The 25805-nt window shown below is 41.5% G+C and overlaps 1 protein-coding gene across 4 annotated transcripts in view; it reads left to right on the forward strand.

Annotated features, from left to right (window-relative positions):
• Positions 1–16568: 16568 nt before the first annotated feature.
• LOC134344154 (lysosome membrane protein 2-like) overlaps positions 16569–25805 on the forward strand; it is a 67675-nt gene continuing 58438 nt past the window's right edge. For 3 of the 4 annotated variants that reach the window (XM_063043483.1, XM_063043482.1, XM_063043485.1), the window contains exon 1: positions 16569–16831. In XM_063043483.1, the coding sequence (XP_062899553.1) occupies positions 16709–16831 (123 nt within the window). In that variant the 5' untranslated portion in view covers positions 16569–16708. The remainder of the gene's footprint in view (positions 16832–25805) is intronic. The other variant, XM_063043484.1, reaches the window with a different exon arrangement.

Genomic DNA, 25805 nt, shown 5'->3' on the forward strand with positions numbered 1-25805 from the left:
GCTTTTCCTCCGGGTGCTCTAGTTTTCTCCCACAGTCCAAAAACATGGATGAATAGGTCATTGTGAATTGTCCCTTGATTAGGCTGGTGTTAAATCAAGGGTTGCTGGGCTGCATGGCTTGAAAGACCGACTATACACTGTATCTCAATAAATAAATAATTAACTTCTTTCCACTTGACTACGGGAGTTGGAGAAGGTGCATTTCGCAGGGGATTGACTGCCTCAAGGCCACACATTGAGAGCACACAGAAGCCACGTGAAGGCAGCAGAGAGGATACATTGCTGCCTCACGAGCTACTCGTCCACCTTCCCCTTTGGCCACCTCTTGCTTCATTTCTAGAAAACAATAGTCATAGTCATACTTTATTGATCCTGGGGGAAATTGGTTTTCGTTACAGTTGCACCATAAATAATAAATAGTAATAGAACCATAAATAGTTAAATAGTAATTATGCCAGTAAATTATGAAATAAGGCCAGGACCAGCCTATTGGCTCAGGGTGTCTGACCCTCCAAGGGAGGAGTTGTAAATTTTGATGGCCACAGGCAGGAATGACTTCCTATGACGCTCTGTGTTGCATCTCGGTGGAATGAGTCTCTGGCTGAATGTACTCCTGTGCCCACCCAGTACATTATGTAGTGGATGGGAGACATTGGCCAAGATGGCATGCAACTTGGACAGCATCCTCTTTTCAGACACCACCGTGAGAGAGTCCAGTTCCATCCCCACAACATCACTGGCCTTACGGATGAGTTTGTTGATTCTGTTGGTGTCTGCTACCCTCAGCCTGCTGCCTCAGCACACAACAGCAAACATGATAGCACTGGCCACCACAGACTCATAGAACATCCTCAGCATCATCCGGCAGATGTTAAAGGACCTCTGTCTCCTCAGGAAATAAAGACAGCTCTGACCCTTCTTGTAGACAGCCTCAGTGTTCTTTGACCAGTCCAGTTTATAGTCAATTCGTATCCCCAGGTATTTGTAATCCTCCACCATGTCCACACTGACCCCCCCTGGATGGAAACAGGCGTCACCGGTACCTTAGCTCTCCTCAGGTCTACCACCAGCTCCTTAGTCTTTTTCACATTAAGCTGCAGATAATTCTGCTCACACCATGTGACAAAGTTTCCTACCGTAGCCCTGTACTCAGCCTCATCTCCCTTGCTGATGCATCCAACTATGGCAGAGTCATCCGAAAACTTCTGAAGATGACAAGACTCTGTGCAATAGTTGAAGTCCGAGGTGTAAATGGTGAAGAGAAACGGAGACAAAACAGTACCCTGTGGAGCCCCAGTGCTGCTGATCACTCTGTCGGACACACAGTGTTGCAAGCACACGTACTGTGGTCTGCCAGTCAGGTAATCAAGAACCCATAATACCAGGGAAGCATCCACCTGCATCGCTGTCAGCTTCTCCCCCAGCAGAGCAGGGTGGATGGCGTTGAACGCACTGGAGAAGTCAAAAAGCATGACCCTCACAGTGCTCGCTGGCTTGTCCAGGTGGGCGTAGACACGGTTCAGCAGGTAGACGATGGCATCCTCAACTCCTAGTCGGGGCTGGTCAGAGCTCCTAGTCAGGAATGCTGTTCCCTCACCGGCTCCATCAGCCAACCTGGAACCCCAAACCAGTACAGAAGGCTACTGTTGATCCCAATGGGCTGCTTAAGGAGAAGAATTTTGTTATAATGTTGTAACCTTGTGCAGTGATATGTAGCTGCAGTTCTCCAACTATATTTCTTACACTCATACTAATCATGATCAGAGATTAAGGGAGCTAGGGCTTTACTCCTTGGAGAGAAGGAGGATGAGAGGAGATATGATAGAGGTGTACAAGATAATAAGAGGAATAGATAGAGTGGATAGCCAGCGCCTCTTCCCCAGGGCACCACTGCTCAATACAAGAGGACATGGCTTTAAGGTAAGGGGTGGGAAGCTCAAGGGGGATATTAGAGGAAGTTTTTTTACTCAGAGAGTGGTTGGTGCGTGGAATGCACTGCCTGAGTCAGTGGTGGAGGCAGATACACTAGTGAAGTTTAAGAGACTACTAGACAGGTATATGGAGGAATTTAAGGTGGGGGCTTATATGGGAAGCAGGGTTTGAGGGTTGGCACAACATTGTGGGCCGAATGGCCTGTACTGTGCTGTACTATTCTATGTCTATGTCTAATGCAAATACTTTTCAAAATCCACCTTGTCTGTATTTCTCTCCTGGTTGGTCTGTCTGGAGTATTCTTTATTCTAATGCCGTTTTGTGTAAACTCAAAATCTAACCCTCCGAAGCCACAGACCATATCAGTAAATCTATGCTGTGCTCCCTTAGTGCCAGGAAACCCTGTGAAAACTATGGTGCTCAGAGTTGCTCGGTACTATACTCAGTATGACAAGTCAATGTTTCGCATTCATGTGGTAAAATGTCTGCTCTGTGCGTTCCTGTGTTGGAGTTACAAGGCCTGCCAACCCATGAATCAACACCCATAATGTGTCTGTACCTGCCGGAGCTGGCTACAGAGAACCAGCTCCCCGCACCCAAATATCACCTGATGAGGCACCAGCAGTGGCTCTGAATGGCATGACAGCATACGACAGGATGCATCGCTAGAGCTGGAGTTTCGTCTCCTGTCAACGCAAATTGTAATTTGAAAGATTTTTTTAAAAAGTGTGTTTGGCATTAAAATATGTCAAACAACATTTTATCTTCTAATCTTCAGGCTGGGAATCCAATCCTATGCTGAGGGACTGTCATATAGCACATCTCGACTGAGAGCAGGTTCACATAGATCTGGATTTCAGCTGTGACCAATGCCTGAAAGCCATTTGTCCCTACAGAATTTGTGATGGCAGATAACATGTTTCAGGCCACGACATACTACTAATTTTGGATCTAGCCTGCATTTGCTGACAATGAAATCTATTGTTTTACTCACTCACAGTCTATCTTTTATGTGTATTTTTCCATCCACACTGTTTACAATGTGGTTATAAATTTCTCATAAACAAACTTGGATACATGACTTTCCATCTGATTGTATAAATAAACTTTTGAAATTGTGACTAGATAGGCTACCTATACAGATGCTTTTAAGATATAACAAGTTATGCAAATTAAGTGAGATTTTTGGCCCACTGAATCTGCATCAACTATCAACCATGTATTCAGGCCATTCCTATATAAGCCTGTATTTTATTCTCCCTATACTCCCAAGAGTTTCTGCCACACACACAAGCGAAGAGAATTTTACAGTGGCCAATCCATCTACCAACCCACACATCTTTAGGACATGGGATGAAACCCAAGCACCCAGAGTAAATCCAAGTAATCGCAGGAAGGACGTGCATCTCCACGCAGACTGTTCCTGAGGTCAGTCTGAATCTGGCTCATTGGAGCTTTGGGTCTGTGCGTCTGCTAATTACACCACTGCACCGCTTTTCGAAGTCAAGTTCAAAGTAAAGTTATTATCGAAGCATGTATGTGTTACCTTGAGTTTCATTTAAATGCAGGCAGTTACAGGAAAATAAAGAAATACAATAGAATTTATGAAAAACTACACAAAGAAAGACTGACAAAACAACCAATGTGCAAAAGATGACAAATTTTATGATTAAAAATCTATCAAGAGCTCGAGTAGTAGAGTCTTTGAGAAGTGTGTCTGTAGTTTGTGGAATCAGTTCAGAGTTGTGGTGAGTGAAGTTATGCAGGTTGATTCAGTTCCTGAACCTGGTAGTGTGTGACCTAAGGGTGAGAAGAGAGCATTGCCTGGATGGTGGGGTCCTTGATGATGGATGCTGCTTTCTTATGACAGTGCTCCATGTAAGTGTGCTCAAAGATGAGGAAGGGTTCTCTTGTGATGGGCTGAGTTGTATCCACAACTTTCTGTAGGCTTTTCCATTCCTGGGCATTGGTGTGTCCATATCAGAGCATGATGCAACCAGTTAGAATACTCTCCACTGTGCAACTATAAAAGTTGGTCAAAGTTTTAGGTGACATGCCAAATCTACACAATCTTCTAGGACAATAGAAGTGTTCTCATTTGATGGTCCGAGGTCAGATCCTCTGACATGATACCACCAAGGAATTTAAAGTTACTGACTCTTTCCGCCTCTTTTCTGCTCATGAGAACTGGTTCATAGACCTCTGGCTTCCTGAGAAGTTGTTGTTGTGACAGCATTCAACCAGATTTACAATCTCCCTCCTACATGCTCATTCATCACCACGTTTGATTCAGCCAACAACATTGGTATCATTACCAAACTTAGGTTCTGCATTACAGCTGTACTCAGCTACCTGCCACTTCGCTAATTTCCTAATCTCGGTTAGATCAAGAGCTTCAACTTTAGGAACAGTTTTTGTATAAAGGATTTTAAAAACTATTTATGGAAGGCTTTTTAAAAAAAAAACAAACAAACATATCCATCGACATTGCCTCTATAATGCTCTCAAATTCCTTATTCAAATACATCGGGGATGATCTATCCCTCATTAATCCACTTTGCCCTGCCTAATAACTGACAATTGTCATGATTTCTTTAGTTATGGAAATTAATGATTTACCAACAGCATATGATAAGCTAACTGGTCTTCAATTCCCTGGTTTTTCTCTCTCACCACCTTTCAATGGTGCAAATGATGGAATTATTCAATGTAAAGGAAAGATTGCTGGTTTGGATCCCACTCCAGATATTTGAGCAAAATATTAGGCTGACACCACAGTGCAATATTGAGGGAATACTACAGTATATGATAGGGTCTTTTAAGAGACTCCTGGATAGGTACATGGAGCTTGGGAAAATAGAGGGCTATGGTAACCCTAGGTAATTTCTAAGGTAAGGACATGTTCAGCACAGCTTTGTGGGCCAAAGGGACTGTATTGCGCTGAAGGTTTTTTTGTACGAATGCAATATTGTGGGAGGTGCCATTTTTCAGAGGAGAATCAACTGGGAGCTTTGTCAGCGAGTTGTAAGCATGAATTGGAAGAATGGAGGAATTGTTGCAGATCTGGAAAATACTTATTGTTCTTATTGTCAGCATTTCACCTGCTTTACATCAAAGCAACATTTTATTGGCTTCAAAGAACTTCAGGATATCCTGAAATATGAAAGGTACTATAGTATAAATCCAAGTCCCTCTTAGTACAAGGGAATGCTGCATATTGGGGGAGTGATTATATTCCCAGAAAACTGATAGTATCACAATTATCCGTAACACACAGACACACCGTATGTACATGCAACAAGAAGCAATAGTTGTATTTATTTATTTTTCTTTTCCCTAGTTAAATCCAGTGAGAACAAATGTTATTGTTTCTCAAGTTTTTGGGAAGTCATTTGTTAATTCTGTTTCTGCTATTTAAATGGCCATAATGCAGGCGTTGGGGTGGGGAGCCGGGGGTTTCCTGTACTCAGCGGAACTGCTCTGGGATCGGGACTTGAACATACAATCTTGCAACTGGAAGTATGAGTACAGTAAACTAGCAAGCTGAGAGGAATCAAAGTGGTGCAAGTCAAGTATGGAAATTGATATTGTTGCAGAGGTGGCATTAAGTTACATTTTCAGCATGAAACTCCTCTTATAGCCCCCATTTTAACCCAGGAAAGAATTCCAACATGCTCAGTGGCAGCTCCCCTAATATTTGAAGAAAATGCTGACATTTTGATTGCCTGTGGAACTGAATAACTTAGAACACACACCTTGCGATTTCTGGCATGTTTCATTACTGTACTTAAAAAAAAAGGGTGGGCCTCTTAGAGCAAAGTGTCATGCTTGGTTGCATTTTTAAGTAAAGACTTGATAGCTGCAGGAAAGAATTGACAGGCTGACTCCCAACTTGCTAACCCCAGCTTTGAGAAAGTGAAGGCCAGGAATGAAATACCAGAATCAGGTTTATTTTCATTGTCTTACATAATGTGAAATTAGTTGTTTTATGACAGAGGTAGGGCACAAAAATAAAATTATCATAAATTACAAAATAAATAATAGGAAAAAATGTAGTGTTCATGGCTTCATGCACCATTCAAAATTCCAGTTGTGGGGGGGAAAAAGCTTTTTCTGAATCATTGAATGTGGGTCTTCTAGTTCCTGTACCACCTCCCTGATGATGGCAATGAGAAGGCAGTATATTCTGGATGAAGAGGGTCCTTTATTATTGATACTACCTTCTGCAGGCACCACCTTTAAGACCATAAGATATAAGAGCAGAATTAGTCCACTTGGCCCATCGAGTCTGCTCTGCATTTCATCATGGTTGATCCATTTTCCCTCTCAGCCCCAATCTCCTGCCTTCTTCCCGTATCCCTTCATGCCCTGACCGATCAAGAATCTATCAACCTCTGCCTTAAATATATGTAAATAATTGGCCTCAACAGCTGCCTGTGCAAACAAATTCCTCAGATTTACCCCTCTTTGGCTGAAGAAATTGCTGCTCATCTCCATTCTAAATGGGTACCCCTCAATTCCGAGGCTGTGACCTCTGGTCCTAGACTCTCCCACCATAGGAAACATCCTCTCCACATCTACTCTATCAAGGCCTTTCAACATTCGACAGGTTTCAATGAATAATTTTCATAAACCTCCTTTGAACCCTCTCCAGTGTCAGCACATCCTTTCCAAGGTGCCCAAAACCGCTCACGATACTCCAAGTGAGGCCTCGCCAGTGCTTTATAAAGTCTCATCCTTGCTTTGGAAGAAGTCCTCGATGATGGGGAGGGTAGTGCCCATGATGAAAGTGGCTGAGTCCACTACAACCCTCTGCAGCCTCTTACAATCCTGTGCATTAGAGCCTCCACAGCAGGCTGTGATTCCACCAGCCAGCATGCTCTCCACCATACCGCTACAGAAATGTGCTGACATACCAAACTCCTAACAAAGTAAAGTCACTGGTGTGCCTTCTTTGTGATTGCATCAATGTGTTGGGTACAACATAGATCCTGTAAGATGTTGACACCCAGGAATTTGAAGCTATTCACCAGTGGCTCCTCAATGAGGATTGGTGCCTGTTATTAATTATTTAGTGATACAGTACACACTAGGCCCTTCATGGCTTGTAAGGCCAGCTACCCCAGCAACCCCACAGCCCCTATTAACCGTAACCTAATCATGAGGCAACATAGATGCCATCTGTGAATTTATAAATGTTGCTTGAGTTGTGCTTAGCCACACTGTCATGAGTGTAGAGAGAGCAGAGGAGTGGACTGAGTACACATCCTTGAGGTGCACCTCTGTTGATAGTCATTAAAGAAGACCTGCTATCACCGACTTGAGAAAGTCAAAGATCCAGTTGCAGAGTGAGATTCAGAGGACCAGCTTGGTGATTAAAATTGATGGGGTGATGGTATAGACCATTTTTCAGCACCACTGAGCATCGTCAAGGCCAAGGTTCGGCCTGGGCTCTATTCTAACAGCATTACCCTCAGCGGCTGGATTCAAGGTGGATGGATGTTTAATGACCTCACAGCCTTAGAATACAGTATAGTCTTTCCGTTGCCATTTTCACTGGCATTTCAATGTAATCCTCTCACTTCCTACTCTACTATTGCCAACTGGTTCCTTGGAAGTGGGAACACAGGTACATAAGTTGATAAGGTGAAGAAGGCATGTGATATAGAAGAATAGGAATGCTACATGGCAACTTTATGAAACACTTGTTAGGCCACGCTTGAACAGTTCAGATCACCACACTATAGAAAGAATGTGATTGTGCTGGAGACAATTCAGAGAATTCGGAGGAAGTTCGCCAATGTGTTGTCATGATTTAGTTATGGAGAGACATTGGATGGGCTGGGCCTCTTTTCCCTGTTGGAAAAGAGGCTGGCAAGGTCCTAGTAGAAGTGTAAAATATTACTGGAGGCAGAAATAGGACAGATCAAGTGCAACAACCCTTTTATGAGAATGTGTGCTCAAATTAATAATGATCTTTTTTTAAAAACATCTTTTGCATGCATTGGTAGTTCTGAGCAGAGAGTATTAATGATTCTTGGCAGCAAGAATTTAAGGAATCCAGAAGAGCAACTGTTGAAGAGAAGAGGGGATGCAGGAGGGATCCTACTACCCAAGTGCCTGTATCCCAGCTGTCCCCGTGTCCTGACTCCTCCAGAGTCTGCAGACCCAGAACTGGCCTCTACAGTCACCAACGACCGTGCCGTCACCCCTGAGGACTCTTCACTCCTGATCTTCACAAGTGAAGAACCAGCCATCACTATCATTATTAATAAATTAGTTACAATAATTATGAACTGTTTTAAGGAAACAGGACAATTCCTGTTGCTTATTTACTGTTTTACAATTTTAAAAAAAGAGCCTGATTGAAATAAACAAAGCACTTTAGAAAACCTGTTCAACAATTATTAATAGTAATTCCTTAAGAAAATTTTAAAAATAACATCATTTCTAAGTAGTTTTGGTTTTATATCTATTTACTATCCAAGTACTGATGTGTACATCAGGTTTGTGAGAACTTCAAATTGCAATGTTACATGTTCTTGCAAGAGTCTAGCAGGTACCAACCCAGCATGAGAAGTTTTCTGTGAAAACATCTCACTGCTCTTGGGTTGTAAAAAGCCATTTGGTGGTAAAGATAATCATTATGTACCTTTTTATTATGGGTGGGGTTTAAAGAATCAAGCGATAGCACTGCATGCTGCGTGCCAACAAAATTCCTGTGTGTGCCATAGGTTTGTCATCCCTGGATGGTCAAAATCTTTTTCCCATGATAGGGATATCAAAAAAGAGGGCATAGGTTTAAGAAGGAAAGTGTTTCAAAGGAGATTGAAGGGTTAAATTTGTAAACAGCCTGGTTGATATCTGGAGCACAGTAGCAGATGAAAGATGGAATCAACTACAATTACTAGGCTTAAGAAGCACTTAGACCAACACTTTAAGTAGGCAAGGTGTAGAAAGATATAGACAAAACATTTGAAAATGCGATTAGTGTGGTGAGCAAACAGATCAGCATATATGTGGTGGGCCGAAAGGCTTGTTATGCTGATAAATGACTATGATTTTGATCCGTAATAGATTACATTGTGCAATTACATCTGTATCTTCATCTCCTGTGTTCAATCCAAGTGCACACAATTTATCCTCTCACTTTCTTTTAGCCACATGTTAGACTCATTCACTCCCTACATTCAGTGTTCATTCATTCCCACAACATGTGTACTAGGAGCAAATTGGCACTTTGAGGAGTGTAATGGATGCAGGAATCCTTAAGAACGTAATGAGGAGTGCAAAAGAGAGGCAATGAGACATCCTTGACAGACAAGAAAGAAAGAGAATCCTAAAAGATTCTGTAAGTAATTTAAGTGCAAAAAGGTATGTGGGGGAGGGTAGGACCCCTTCATGAACAGTATTGTGATCTATGGGAAATGGGTGACAGCTTCAGTGAATACTTCTTGCCAGTACTTACCAGGGAGGAAGGCATGGAAGCTAGTGAGATCAGGGGAGTGAACTGTGATTTCTTCATCACCTTGATTCAAGCAGAGCAGTAAGTGCAAGCAGGGTGTCTGCACATTGGCCCAAATATTGGCACAGTGTGGGGTGCATCGGTACCTGGAGGAGTCTGCAATGTGACCATGCCCAGCAAGGTTGGTAAGCAAGGAGAGACTTGGATGGAAGGCCCTGCCTCAGATCACAGGGGAAGGCTGCAACACTCAACAAAATCACTGAGCCATGAGCTGGCCCTATTCTGTGGTTGCAAGGTGGAGCCAAAGCCTCTCTTCTGCTGAGGATGGCAGAGAAGAAAACTAATGAATTCACACTAACATCTACACAAAGTATTTAAGAAACACACAGAAACCTTAGGAAAAAATGGGTTTTAATGCAACATTTCGAAGTTGGATGAAGACACTGAATAAAGATCCAATTTCCAGGGTTAGAGTAAATGGATACTGTTCCAATTTCTTCAGGCTCAAAAGGAGAACCAGACAGGGAGTCCCCTAACCCTGATATTACTTGCCTTAAGCATCAAACCACTGGCTGAGTTAATAAGACAAAGTGAATAAATTGAGGGTATAACAGATAAAGGAGGTATAAGCCATAAGATAGCTTTATTTGCAGATGACATTCTTCTCTTTATAAAGAACCCTCTTTCATCAGTTCCCCTGCTTATGCAATGTTTGAGAAGCCATGGAGAGGTCTCTGGATACAAAGTTAACAAAGCAAAATCTGAAGCTATGATGATTACAGGGACTTGGCTAAGCCAGCTGGATGAAGAAGTGAATTTTTGTTGTCCAAAACCAGGCTTTAGATATTTGGGGGTTAGTTTACCTCATAGTTCCTCCCAGCTCTTTGCAGCCAATTATGTTAAACTTATTAATCAAGTGAGGAGAGATCTTGAACATTGGGAGATGCTGATAGGTAGAGTAGAAGTGATCAGGATGAGTATTTTGCCCAGGTTTCTTTTTCTTTTCAGTGCTCTACCCATAATAGTTCCTATACCTACTTTTAAATTGTTGGATAGACTTATCAGTAGGTTCATATGGCAGAAGAAGAGGCCCAGGGTGAGACTAAAAGTGTTATAGTCAAATAAAAAAACAGGGAGGTTTAGCTTCACCTCATTTAAAGACCTATTATTCGGCTGCCCAATTAAGAGCAATTGTGTCAAGGATCAGAGAAGATGTGGATTCAAGATGGGTTCACATAGAGCAAAATTCAATCCGTGAGTTATCAGTAGCAGCTCTTCCCTTTTTGACTCCAAACGTGTGGAAGAATGTTGAGACTCAGAATGAATGGGTTAACTATACATTGAAAGTATGGAATAGAATTAGGAAAAAATTAGATCTTCCAAGGACTATATCAAGGGCAGCCAGAATTGCATTCATTTCAGATTTTATTCCAGAAAGACTGGATTCTGGTTTTAACAGATGGGCGCAAAGAGGCCTGGTTCTTGTGGACCAAACGTTTGATGGTGAGGTGCTCTAATCTTTCCCCCAACTCCAAACCGAATTCAACCTTGTATCAAATGACTTTTATAGATTTCTCCAAATTATGACATTACCTTACATCACAAAAAATGGAACAATCTTAAAATACAGCCAAATAACTTGGAAAAATTTTGGATAGAGATTATCATGGGTAGGTCGCAATCCCAGAAAATTCTATCTTGTCTATGTATAAAAATACACCTGGATACAATGGGTAACACGTTAGATGTTAAACATAAGTGGGAATTGGAGGTAAATACCATAATAGAAGAGGAAGACTGGGAGAGGTCTTGGGAGTCATGGCATAAATGCTTGAATAGTCCCAATTGGAGGGAATTCGCTTGGAAAATAAGGATAAAGTACTTTAAAACCCCGTTTAAAAATATCATTATACGCAGAAAAAAACAGCGGACTTTGTTGGAGAGGCTGTGGCCTAGTGGGAGGTTTTGCACATATATTCTGGGACTGTCTCAAATTGAAGGAATTTTGGTACAAGGTCACTGAGGAAATAAGAAGGATTTTAGCTATAAGTACACCCTTTGAACCTAGTCATTTAATTTCAGGCAACCTCCCGCAGTCTGCATTAGAGAAGAATAACTATACATATTAAGAGTCTTGATTCTGATTGGTCATAAAATGATAACTGTCATCTGGCTTAAATCTCACCCACCCACCCACTTTGGAACAATGGATACAGAGAGTGAAAAAAGTGAACTGTATGGAAAATATCACTGCAAGTTTACAACTGAAAATGGACTCTTACTTGGAAAGATGGAACTCTGTTATAGTGTACCTGGCACAGTGAAAGGCCTGGTAAAATGTAGGACTTGAGTTGATTTACTGAGGACTGTGATTTTATTTAAAATAGATGTAAATCTACATTGAGGGGTGATGTAAAGTATGTAGATCATGTGTATGTATGTGTTTGTATGTAATTGTATGTATGTGCTCTTTGTTTCTTCTTTCTCTTGCTCTTACCCGCTTCTACTCCAGTATTGTTAATATAGGTATCTACCATTGTGCAGTGAACTCTGGACTGATAGCCGATGCTTGTTTGTAGATAATGTGTTTGTTCAATAAAGTTTTAAAAAAAACATCAAAGAGTTTTAACACTATTTCTGTGAAGTAAGAGGAATCCTCATCCAACCTTTGTGATGTTATCTTGCGTTATTGTCTCCTAGTCCAAACTGGATAGTCATCTGCATAGATCAGTAGAAATGATACTGGTGACAATTATTGCTTTCAGGATATCAACAGAGCTTCCCACTGAAACTTCTGTGGTACTAACAAGGCAGTTTTTGGAAAATGGCCCAGCGACTGTGGAATTGCAGCAGCCAGCACTGGACCCTCACAAACTCAAACTTCTTTGTCTGTTCGTTAGGAGTCCCTTGAGTTAGAGAATGACTTGCCTTCACTCCTGGTTTGTGTGATCCAAGATGGCTAATGAGGCCAATGTGGAAACTGCAGCCTCTTCCACAGATAGACAGGAGGCAACTGATGATACTTGAGATGAGTGTGCCTCAGCCAACATTTCCTCAGAGCCTCTCTGTGCTCCTAGTGCATGGCTTTGAACATCGTGACTGCCATACCTGCAATACCATCCTGAAAGCTCCTTCTCAACTTTGGGCTACCAATCCCCAGGGATTCCCAGGAGTCAGTGTAGACATTGCATTTCTTCGAGGAAGCTTTGAGGACATCCTTAAATCTTTTACTCTACAGTATCTACCTAGTAAATCCCTCCCATGGGAGAACCTGGAATTGTATTTCAGTTTCTGAATGCAGGATCAGACAAGCAAGCAACATGTTGGGTCCAGTGAAGCCAAGAGCATCCAGGGGGCATTAGTGCTGGAGATTTTGATCTGTGAAGCAATAGTGATGTTAACTTGTTTATCCAGGGACTCGTTTGCTTTGGTGAGCAAATCAATGACATCTCGGAACTCAGCCTTTGAACATAAGCAAATAAAGCCACAAACTGCAAACTGCAGTTTGACGACAGAGCTTTGGATGACCTTTATTCTGGTGAAGGCACACAGCTGAACAGTAGCACGACACCATGGAAGTTCAGAGCACCAGTGGTTCATTATTGTCAAGTCAGGCATCTGCTAAGAAACACACCATGAGCCATAATTTTGGCAGCAAATGAATGAACCCTTTTATGTTCAGCTTTCTGGTCTTCCAACCGTACCCTCTGACTCTGTATTACCAGGCTGTGAATGATATGAAATCTGTCTAAATAGGTTAAATATCCAATATGGTGACCTCTGCAGCTTTCTGACTCTTTGATCATGTGTGTTGTTTATTTAATATTTCAGTGAAGTTTGAGTACTATTGTAAATATATATTTTGATTAAGCATTCCTTGTATGTTTAAACAGTTCATTGCAGGTTTTATGTATTAATATGTGAGTGGCATTCATCATTATGTGCCTCACATAAAGTAAAAATGAAGTTAGACTCACATTCCTGCCTCCCTTGTTTTACTTTCAATTGGATCTTATGTTTTGGAGTCACAAAACATAACAGTAGAAAGATGTATTTTAAGAGTGTGTGTGTGTGTGTGTGTGTGTTATTTATTTATTAGTGATGGGCTTAACTGAGAGGTTGCAAAGTTTGTAGAATCTTACATGAAAACATTCAAAAATGGCTCCTAACTGAAGCACAACTTACATTTACAAAAGTAGTTAAAATTGCTGTATCATTAGAAACCACAGGCAGAGATGCAATTAAGTTGCAGTCAGGAATAAAAGTAAGCGTGAGCAAAACAGCAACATCCAGACCAGCTGAACACTGGTGTTACTATTGTGACAGTGGTTCACATACACCAGACCAATGCAGCTTTAAAGGCAAAATGCAACAAAGTAGAACACAACAAAGACCATGATGGGCAAATAAAAATAAATGGACTGCATGGGGAATAGATAATGATAAAAAATTAGGCTGCAGTTTCAAAATGAGTACTAATCTGCATGCTGCCGATGAGAAATCTGATAATGATGAGAGCAACACAGGACTGAGTAGCCTTGAGATTTACAGTGTGAAAACTAACAACAGACAAGCAATATAGCTTACACCAGAAGTGAATAGCAAATTAATTAAAATGGAATTGGATACTAGCTCGCAGTTTCAATCATTTCACAAAATGAGTGTGAACGGTATATCTAAGATACTGAACTGAAGCCTGCAGACATCCAACTAAGAACTTACACTGGAGAAAAGATAACTCCTGTGGGAATGACATTCATAACAGTGAAATACAACAACCAACAAACCACACTGGGCTTGTATGTGGTAAAAACGGAAGGATCAACATTGAGGGGTCTCGATAAGCTGAGACAGCTACAACCTGATCGGAGATCCATCCACCATTTGCAATGTCACATCACCTGCAAAAGTATTGACCGAAAATGAATTTAAAAAGGTACTAGATGATGCCACAGTTTCATTCAAGGATGGCACTGGAAAATTCAAACATATCAAGGGTAAAATAGTGTTGAATGAAAATGCCACACCCAAGTTTTACAAAGTCCGTCTGGTTCCTGATACCATCCGTGATAAAGTAGCCAACAAGCTAGATCATATGGAGACTGAAGGAATTCTTTCCAAGGTTAAGTGGAGCAAATGAGCAATGCCAGTGGTGCCAGTAGCCAAGAAGAATGGGTCTGTCAGAATCTGTGGTCATAGTAAGACCACCATCAACCCAGTAGTGAAAGTAAATCAATATCTTCTACCAGGATAGAAGATATCTTCACAGACGTTTCTGAAGGAAAATACATCAGCACAGTGGACTTAGCTGAGGCCTACCTACAGATGGAGATGGAAGAAGAGTCCAAAGTGTTTCCCACTATAAACATTCTCAAATGCCTTTATTGTTATAATAGACTTATTTTTGGAGTAGCATCTGCACCTGCACTTTGGCAGAAAGATATGGAACAGGAATTGCAGGCTGCCCAGGGACTTGGTGTTACCTGGATGACATCATTGTTACTGCTGAGAATGACAAGGAACATCTCCAAAATTTAAAGGCATTGTTAAAAAGACCAGAAGATTATGGGCTCACAGCATGATGCACTAGGTGTGAATTCTTTAAATCAAGCATCACTTACTATGGTCACACCATTGAAACTCAAGGATTAGTCGAGTGTGCTGAGAAACTTCAAGCAATGGACGTTTGATAGTCGCGGTCCTTTTTAGAATTTGTCAATTACTCTAACAGGTTCCTGCCAAACCTGGCCATTGTGCCGTACGTTTTGAATTCATTACTACAGATCAGGAAGAAATGGGAATGGACAAAGCAGTGTGAGGTGGCTTTTCAAAAGGTAAAGGAGATAGTGATATCAGGCACTGTTCTCACATGTTGTGAACCACATCATCCAGTGAAGCTTGCCATACAGTGTTTGAGATATCAGAACCACTTCCCGTAGTCCCAGAGTCAACTCCTACAACCACCCAGAACCCCAGATTGTTTCGGAGTCACAAGCCTCACCTGCCAAGAAGAGTGACCACCCTTGTCAGGAAAGACATTATCCCACAGGAGTAAGAAATCTTCCACAGTGATTAAATCTGTAGGCCAGAATGGAAGAATTTAAAATTTACTGTGCTGTGAATGTCTATATAGTATACTGTGTTTATTTATATATATATATATATATATATGACTAGAGAGCAGTACATTACATATTTGAGTTGAGATGCATTCTATGCATTCTATATTGTGTTGGAGTTTATAGCTAGACAGGGAGGAGTGTTGTGTATTTAATATTTCGGTAATGTTGTAAATACATTGTTTGATTAAGCACATGTCATCATGTCCCCACGTCATACATGCATGCCCTGCTTAAAGTAAAAACGAAGGGAGACTTGCATTCCTGGATCCCTTGTTTTCATTTCAATTAATTTTTATGTTTTGGAGTTTCAGAACATAACAATGTGCTCACGCAGGTTTGCTGCTGTAGCCACGTGGCCTTCTTGTCTTTGCCACCATCTTTTTCCATGCGACTTCCAGCTCCATTTGCAGGCCTCCCAGTTTGGACCCACCTAAAATTGCAGGTACCTGTGTTCGATTGACTGCTTTTCATCCCATTTCATTTGAATTCTACACGCCACCCTCTCCACTGTGCAGACACACCTGCAGACCCTGTCTCAGTTTCTGCCCCAACTGGCAAGCTAAACAATCTACTGTTCACAGATGTTGCCTGACCTGCTGAGTTTTTCCAGAATCTTGTGTGTTACCCTGGATTTCCAACGGAATCTCTTGTGTTTATGATATGTTTCTACCACTGGGTACCCATAAAGTTGCTTTCAAATGTTCCAAGGTTATGTTTTATAGTCTCAGTGAAGTTATTATTTCATTTCTGAAGACGACAGGAAAGTCGTTAGACGATCCGAGGCCAGTCCATGCTTTTTTTCAGTTACTGCTGAATCTCTGTTCAAGTCCAACGCTTAAAGTTGACAGGTGCAAATTATAGATAGGTGAAAATGGGGCAACGACAGGCACAATTTAGTGGAAGAATGAAAAAGACTGCAAATGCACAACTGACCAATCAGTTCAAGCATCCTCGCCCCTGTAATTTTCATAGACATGTGGTGCTTTTAAGCAAAGCGTTGGCACTCACTTCCTCTACGAGTCTAACTTTGCAATCAGTGCGCATGCGTGCAGAGGCTGCCAGCCGCAGAGTGAGCGTGCGTGCGCTGCCACTTGATCAGCCCGTCGGTCTGCACTGGGGAGAGCGGCAGCCTGGCAGCGCCCGTCCGGGGGGAAGCAGCCTGCGGGAGCCGCTCCCGCCTCCCATTAGCATGGGGGTCCGCTCGGGGGTTACTTACACACTCGGTATCCTGTGTATCATTTTATTGATAGTGAGCATTGCGCTCCTTGTCGCTCAAGTCTTTCCGAAAGCCGTCGAGAATTACGTTAAAAGGGTAAGGGGCTTGCGATCTGCAAATTTATTTTGCTAATCCTGCTTTCCACCTGCTTCATGCTTTTGGATATTCAGTTTTGTTTTTGAGGGGGCGTTGACGAGTGCACAGATTGTCTTCGTATGATGCTGATGTAGCGAAATTGGCAGTAGGGGTTGAGGCGTTCGTGATGACGTTACCAGACAATGGTTATACTGTCTGCTTTTGTTGGGCACTGTTCTGAACTTTAAAAACATCAGCCGCGCATGCTTATGAAACAACAGAATTAATCGAAATAATGTTGCAAAACAAACCTGCACTTGTGCAGTGCAAAGCTGATAATACATCTTTCTGTAGAAATATTCTCGCTTTTAAGTATTGTTTTCTTTTAAGTATGTGGGCTCAGTTTCGATTTCAATGTTTTTTCTACTAACGTGCATGTAAGTGGGGAAGAGCGATGTAATAAAACATTTTGGACATGTGGAACTTTGTAGGACAGCTGAGTCATTGTACCAGGCTGACTCAGAGCCCGTATTTAAAAAAAATACATTGAGAACTTTTATGTTTAAATTGTGTTTTATCGCAAATTAAGGGAAACATTGATAAACTGACTGGAAGCTTAGTTGAAAGCTTAACTTCACATATCCTAATTAATATCAAATCCTGTTTATTTTTAGTTTTACTGTATTGCGATACCGTGCGGAATAGGCCCAGTTATCCCACAATTTAAACCTAGCCTAATCACAGGACAATTTATAATGACCGTTAACCTACCAACCAGCATTGTCTTTGGACTCCGGGAGGAAACCCACGTGTTCACCAGGAGAACGTACAAACTTTACAGGCAGCTGCAGGAATTAACATACATGGGTTCACCGGCTACTGGTTAAAACACCCCTATTTTTCTGAGAGTGTTTTCAAGATCTTCCATCATACTCCCAGCATTCTAAGGAAACTGCATCTAATTGTGGTCTCGTGATTTTAATTACTCCTCCATACCGCATAACTATTTCGTATATCAACTTCACTGTACATGAAGTCAGCGTCATAATTTAATTGCTGACAATTGCCGTGGTTCCTAGAACAATGAAAAACATTTTTATTTGGCTGGATACCTGAGGGTTATTTGGTCTGTATTGGTACTGAACATGCAAGTTGTGTTTTGTATCACCCGATGCCATGGTTGTAAGCTTTTGAGGTTTGATCATCAAGGGATATGACACAGCTGTAAATCTGCCTAGAGCAGCTGTTCCTCAAAAACTGAGTGACTGTACAAGAAGGGGACTAGTGAGGGCAGCCAAGAGACCTTTGACAACTCTGGAGGAGTTGCAAGCTTCAGTGACTGAGATGGGAGAGACCTGACATACAACAGCTGTTGCCCGGGTGCTTCACCAGTTGCAGCTTTATGGGAAAGTGGCAAAGAGAAAGCACTATTGGGGGGCAGTGAAACTCATATGAAATCTGAGCTAGAGTTTGCCAGAAGGCATGTGGGAGACTCTGAAGTCAGCTGGAAGAAGGTTCTATGGTCTGAAGAAACCAGAATTGGCCATCAGACTAAGCACTATGTTAGGCATAAGCCAAACATTACACATCATCAAAAACACACCACATCCCTACGGTGAAGCATGGTGATGGCTGTATCATGCTGTGGGAATGTTTCACTGCAGCATGCCCTGGAAGGCTTCTGAAAGTGGAGGGTAAAATGAATGCAGTAAAATACAAGGACATTCCGGAGGAAAACCTAATGCAGTCTGCAAGAGAACTGCAACTTGAGAGAAGATTTATTTTCCAGTAAGACAATGACCCTAAACATAAAGCCAAAGCTACACAGGAATGGCTTTAAAAACAACAAAGTTAATGTCTTGGAGTGGCCAAGTCAGAGTCCAGACCTCAATCCAATTGAGAATTTGTGGCTGGATTTAAAAAGGGCTGTTCATTCACAATTCCCATGCAATTTGATAGAGTTTGAGCAGTTTTGTAAAGAAAAATGGGGGAAAATTGCAGCATCTAGCTGTGCGAAGCGGATAGAGACCTATCCACACAGACTCAGGGCTGTAATTTTTGCCAAAGGTGCATCTACTAAATACTGACTTGAAGGGATGAGTAATTATGCAATCACTTATTTTGTGTGTAATAAATTTAGAACTATTTGTAGACATTTGTTTTCACTTTGACATGAAAGTCTTTTCTGTTGATCAGTGTCAAAAAAGCCAAATTAAATCCACCGTGATTCAGTGTTGTAAAAAAAAATAAAACATGAAAACTTTGGGGGGGGGGCGTGGTGAATACTTTTTATAGGCACTGAATATGAGTTTCTTGAGGAAATTTTCTGTTGTATGTCTATGATAGCGATAACTCAACATTTACTTATTGAGATACAGCATGGAGTAGGCTCTTCCAGCCCTTCAAACTACGTGGCCTAGCAACCCTGATTTACCCCTCATCTAATCACAGGGCAATTTACAATGACCAATTAACCTACCAACATTATTTTAATTTACTGGGTTATTGATGCATTAGTGAGATCCAAAGATTATGAGAGATAACATTGTTTTTGAAGATAATTGCTTACAAATAATTGAAGCTGATAATTATTTCAGCTTCACAAATCAAAGCTGAAATAATTAGTCAACATTGGCAATGTGGAAGTCTTCTGTCTCTTGAGATTTGGTTAATTGAGGTCTTCAATACCAGGAGTGAGATTTTTTTTCATTAGGTGTGCTGTCAAGGGTTGCAGAGCAGAATGAGTTTAGAGGGATCATCCACATGAGCATATCTGCAGATGTTGGAAATCCAGAGCAACACAAATCCGAAGCTGGAGTTCCTCCAGCATTTTGTGTGTGATGCTTTGTAAAAGGATCATGACTGATTTACACTTTGCCCTATTATTCACTCAAGATTTAAGTTCTATGTAGAATGGCCTACTTGTTCTTGCGTTCTTAACAACTTGCGTTCTTGAGCAGATTTTGGCAATGGGATAGACCTTTTGTTTGGGGGAAGTAGTTGGGGTGCCAAATAAAAGCTCATCTTGCAAACTACATTTGAACTCATTTTAAAATGTCCACATGCATATGAAGAGGATTTCTTTTTTGCTTTTAACTTTTTATTGATTTGTTATTTCCTGGAAAAATAGTTGGGAGTCTTAACAGTTCATTAGATGGTAATGTAAATTAAAGCCACGTGAAAAGTGTTCCTGAAAAAAATTCATTGCCTCCTTTAGTGAGATTGGGAGTGATCAATATCACTTACTGATCATGGAGCTGCTACCTATACTGATCTCTGGGAAAGGTGATCACAAACTTTGTGTGTAATGCTGTATCAGTTAGACCTCTTCTCTGTGTGAATACAGGATATGATTATCATGGCACTTGAAGCTGTAACATTGCTTTCAAATTCCCTCAATGTTTTGACTAAAACTTATTTTTAAAAATATTCAGTCCAGAAATTTTGTACTTGGCAAACAGAGCAATAACTTAAATTGGAAATAATTCTTGTAACACATTGAAGTCATCAATAAATGTTAAATACTTGTTCCTGTCTTTTTATAAATCCTGAAAGTTGTTGGAGCAAGGATCTAGTGATCTCTTGGAGTAATTTGGGTGAATATCAAAATAGATGTAGTTTGCTGTAAAATGTGAGCAAGGAAAGGATGTGTTAACGTGGTTGGAATGTAGTTGGACCAAATGGTGTTTGGTATTATAAAGATGGAATTGCATCTTTAGAAAGAGATGAATGGTCTAATTCTGCTCCTATATTTTCATAAGTTTCAGAGTCCCAGACTTTGGAACACATTGATCTGCCCATCAGTGCATGAGCAAGTCATGTGGCATATCCTAAACAGTATTGAGATGACATCACACCGAGAGTTTGATTTGTATGAGTGGAGACTAGTTCGGCCAGAATGACTTATTTACTATAAAATTGAATGCAAAAAGCTGTTTTGTTTTTGCTTTCACTTGTTGAAATAGTGAGCAGAGATGATCTGAGCTATAATTTGTTTATTCCTGTTGGTGGGCTGAAGTGATTGTCACTAACACAGGAGGTTGGAGGTTAAGTTTATTTGTGTTGCATTCTGCACATGCAAAACTGGCCCAGGATGGTGCTGAAGCACTACTGAAGGATTCTGTCTTAACTGAAGAAAGTTTTTCGGAACAATTGGAATATCCTGCGTTTAATGTTAACCTACTGCATTCATAGCCCATTTTGCAAGAATATGCGATTCTGTGAACGCGAAAAGGAAACCCGGATGGTAGTTTGCCTCCCATGTGCCAGAGTCTGAGATGTTTCTGAATGCATCCACAATATCTTGAAAAGGGAAGGTGAGTAGCCAGAAGTCATGGTACATATTGGTACTAGTGACATGGGTAGAAAAAGGGAGGAGGTCCTGAAAACAGAATACAGGGAGTTGGGAAGGAAGCTGAGAAGCAGGATTTCTAGGGTAGTAGTCTTGCTGCCTGTGCCACGTGACAGTGCAAATAAGGACAGAACGAGGTGGTGGATAAATGCCTGGCTGAAGAATTGGAGCGGGGGAGGGATTCAGATTTCTGGATCATTTGGACCTCTTCTGGAGCAGGTGTGACCTGTACAAAAGGGATGGGTTGCACTTAAATCCTAAGGGGACCAATATCCTTGTGGGCAGGTTTGCTAGAGCTGTTGGGAGTAGTTTAAACTAATATGGCAAGAGGATGGGAACTAGTATGATAGTTGATGATAAGCCAGCGAGTTTACAGGTAGACGATGTAATATGAATGTAAGGAAAGACAAGCCTATGATTGGGTACAACTGCAGACAGACCAAGAGTTAAGTTGTATCACAGAGGCAAAATTCATAAGGGCAAAGAATGCAGGACTGAAGCAGCTGTATTTAAATGCACATTGCATTTGGAATAAGGTGGAGAACTCAAGGCACAATTAGAGATTGTGGGCATCACTGAGTCCTGGCTGAAAGAAGGTCATAGTTAGGAGTTTAACATCAAAGGATACACTTTGTATTGAAAGGACAGGCAGGAAGGCATAGGTGGTGTTGTGGCTCTATTGGTAAGAGCTGGAAAGAGGTGACATGGGGTCAGAGAATGTGGGATCTTTGTGGGTGGAGTTAATAAACTGCATGGGTTAAAAAAAACATTATAGGAAGTGTATATAGGCCTCCAAATAGTAGCCAAGATGTGGGGTTGAGATTACAAAGGGTGCTGGAAAGGGCATGTAATAAGGGTAATGTCACAATTGTAATGGGGGACTTCAGCGTACAAGAGGATTGGGAAAATCAGGTTGGTGTTGGATCGCAGGAGAGGGAATTGTTGAATGCCTATGAGATGGCTTTTTAAAGCAGCTTGTGCTCGAGCCTACTTGGGGAAAGGCTATTTTAGATTGGGTGTTGTCTAATAACCCGAATCTTGTTAGGGAGCTTAACATGAAGGAACCCTTCAGAGATAATGATCATAATATGATTGAATTCATACTGCAATTTGAGAGGGAGAAGCACAAGTCAGATGTTTCAGTATCGCAGTGGAATAAAGGGAATTACAGAGGCATGAGAGAGGAGCTTGCCCAGGTGGATTGGAGGGGGATACTGGTGGGGATGATGGCAGAACAGAGGTGGCTGAAGTTTCTGGGAATAGTTCGCAAGGTACAGGATAGATATGTCCCACAGAAGAAATGGTTCTTAAATGTCAGGGCTAGGCAACTGTGGCTGACAAGGGAAGTTGAGGACTGCATAAAATCCAAGGAAAGGGCATATAAGGTAGTAAAAGTGAGTGGGAAGCTGGATGATTGTAAACTTTTAAAATCTAACAAAAGGCAACTAAAAAAGCTTTAAGAAGGGATAAGATGAAATATGAGGGCAAACTAGCTGATAATATAAAGCAGTTTGCTAAGTTTTTGTTCAATTATATAAAGAGTAAAGGGGAGGTGAGAGTTGATATAGAACCACTGGAAAATGTTGCTGGTGAGGTAGTAATGGGGGACAAAGAAATGGCAGATGAACTGGTGTACTTTGCATCTGTCTTTACTGTTGAAGACACTAGCTGTATGCCAGAGGTTAGTGAGTGTCAGGGAACAGGAGTGAGCACCTTTGCTGTTATAAAAGAAAGAGTTAGGCAAACTGAAAGGTTTTGAGGTGGATAAGTCACCTGGACCAGATAGACTACATCCCAGAGTTCTGAGAGAGGTTGCTGAAGAGATAACAATACATTGGATGCATCGCTTGATTCTGGCATGGCCCCGGAGGATTGGAAAATTGCAAATGTCACTCCACCCTTTAAGAAGGGAGAAAGACAAAAGTGAGGAAATTATAGGCTAGTTAGCCTAGACTCAGTGGTTGGGAAAGTATTGGAGTCTATTATTAAGGGCAGGTTTTGGGTTACTTGGAGACTAATGATAAAATAAGTCAAAGTCAGCATGGTTTCTGTAAGGAGACACCCTGCCTGACACATCTGTTAGAATTCTTCAAGGAAGTAACAAGCAAGGTGGACGAGGAGAGACATTGGATGTCATTTACTTAGATTTTCAGAAGGCATCACAGGAGGCTGCTTAAAAAGATAAAATCCTATGGTGTTACAGGAAATAAACTGGCGTGGATGGAGGAATACTGACAGGCAGGAGGCAGTGAATGGGAATCAACAGGGCCTTTCCTGGTTGGCTGCCAGTGACTAGCAGTGTTCTTTGGGGGTCACTATTGGGACTGCTGCTTTTCACACTTTATCGTGAGTTGGATTATAGAATGGATGGATTTGTGGCAAATTTGTGGATGATATGGAGATAGGTGGAGGGGTAGGTAGTGCCGAGGAAGCAATGTGATTGCAGCAGGACTTAGACAAATTGGAAGAATGGGCATAAAAGTGGCGGATGGAATACAGAGTTGGGAAATGTACGATAATGCATTTTGGTAATAGGAACAATAGTGCAGACGATTATCTGAATGGGAAGAAAATTCATACATCAGGGTTGCAGAAGGATTTGGGAGTCCTTATGCAATACTCCCAGAAGGTTACTTTACAGGTTGAGTCTGTGGTAAAAAGACAAATGGAATGTTGTCATTATTTCAAGGGGAATAGAATTTAAAAACAAGGGGATAATGCTGAAGCTTTATAAGACACTAGTCAGGCCGCACTTAGAGTATTGCCAACAGTTTGGGGCCTGATATCTCAGTAAGGATTTATTGTCATTGGAGAGTCCAGAGGAGGTTCACGAGGATGATTCCGGGAATGAAGTGGTTAACTTATCAGAAGCATTTGACAGCTTTGGGTGTATACTCACTGGAATTTAGAAGAATGCATGGGGATCTCACTAAAACCTACCGAATATTGAAAGGAACTAGGAAAGGTGGTTGTGGAGAGCATGTTTCTTCTGGTGGGGGTACGCAGAACTAGAGAGCACAGCCTCAAAGTTGAGGGGCATCCTTTTAGAACCGAAGTAAGGGATTTTCTTTGGCCAGAGACTGGTGAATCTGTGGAATGCTCTGCCACACACTATGGTGGGGTCCAATTCTGTGGGTATATTTAAAATGGAAGTTGATAGATTCCTGATTGGTCTGGGCATCAAGGGATATGGTGAGAGGGCAGGTGTATGGAGTTTAATGAGATTAGGGATCAGCCATGATGAAATGGCAGAATGGACTCGATGGGCTGAATGGCCGAATTCTGCTCCTATGTTTTATGGACGCATTTATTGTGTTGTGTTTTCTAACTCCAGAAACTAATTGGAAGAGCTGGGATCTGCTTAGTTTTTCTTCTCTTTTTGGCAAGGTGCTCATATATGACATGGTAGTATGATGTATGCCATTCATGTGCTTCTTGCATATAAATCCATAATGAATTGTGTAAACAAAGAATGCTGAATCGAACAATATATTTACAATATTACTGAAATATTGAATATACTGCACTCCTCCCTACTTAACTATAAACTCTAACTCGATATAGAATGTATTTCAACTTGTATACAAATATACATACAGAATACTATATAATGTGACTACTATGTAGGCATCCACAGCATAGTAAATTTTAAATTGTCCCATTTAGGCCTAAAGATTTAATTGCTGTGGAGGATTTCTTACTCTTGTGGGGTAATGTCTTTCCTGACAGGGGGGATCACTGCTTGACAGGTGAGATTTGTGGTTGTGAAACAATGTCAAACCCTGAGGCCTCCTCTATGGTGATGGTAGGGGTTGACTCTAGGACTGCACTAAGTGTTCCTGACAGCTCTGAAGATGTTTTTCCTTGAACAGTTGACACTGTTCTCTGCAATTGATTGATATGGTGTCCCCAAATGACATCAGAAGCAATCTCCACTTTGCGAGAGAGTGGTTCAATTCTGTTCTTAGTCTTTCCAAGTACCCTCCTTTGATCATCTCTGTCGTACCTTGCCAAGAGCGTTGTCCAGGAGTGAAACATTGAATCTCCTTGTTTGAGGAGCCCTCAGTTTGTCTCAGCTGCTCGTCCTGCATGCTCCTGAGTTTGAGTTTAAGGAGATCAAAGAACAGCATAGCTGGTGAGTTGTTGGTTGTGGAATGTGATGATTATGATATGCAAGGAGGAAATTGGGGAGCTTCTGATGCAGTATTAGTGCAGTGTGTTCTACTGACGTTGCTTGCAGACTCTGGACAAACCTTCCCACCAAGCCATTTGTAGTTTGGTGGTACGGTGCAGATGTAATCTTTTATTCCTTTCATTTTCAGGAATGACTGAAGCTTGTCTGCAACTAACTGTGGCCCATTGTCACTGACTAAGTGTTCTGGAACACCAGTCCTTGAGAAGAGGCTTCTCAGCACACTGGTGTGCGAGGCTGTAATGGAGGCCATTGGGAACTCTTCTGGCCACTTGGTAGCTACATCCACTACTAGCAAAAAAGATTATGCCTATGAATGGTCTGGCAAAATCCACATGAATCCTCTGCCAGGGCAATTCGGGCCATTCCCAGGGATGGAGAGTCGCTGCTCTTGGCATCTTCTGGACATGGTGATGTCCTGAACAGCGCATGACAAGCTGCTCGATCTGATC

Source organism: Mobula hypostoma, chromosome 3 (genome assembly GCF_963921235.1).
Source record: "Mobula hypostoma chromosome 3, sMobHyp1.1, whole genome shotgun sequence".
NCBI lineage: Eukaryota > Metazoa > Chordata > Chondrichthyes > Myliobatiformes > Myliobatidae > Mobula > Mobula hypostoma.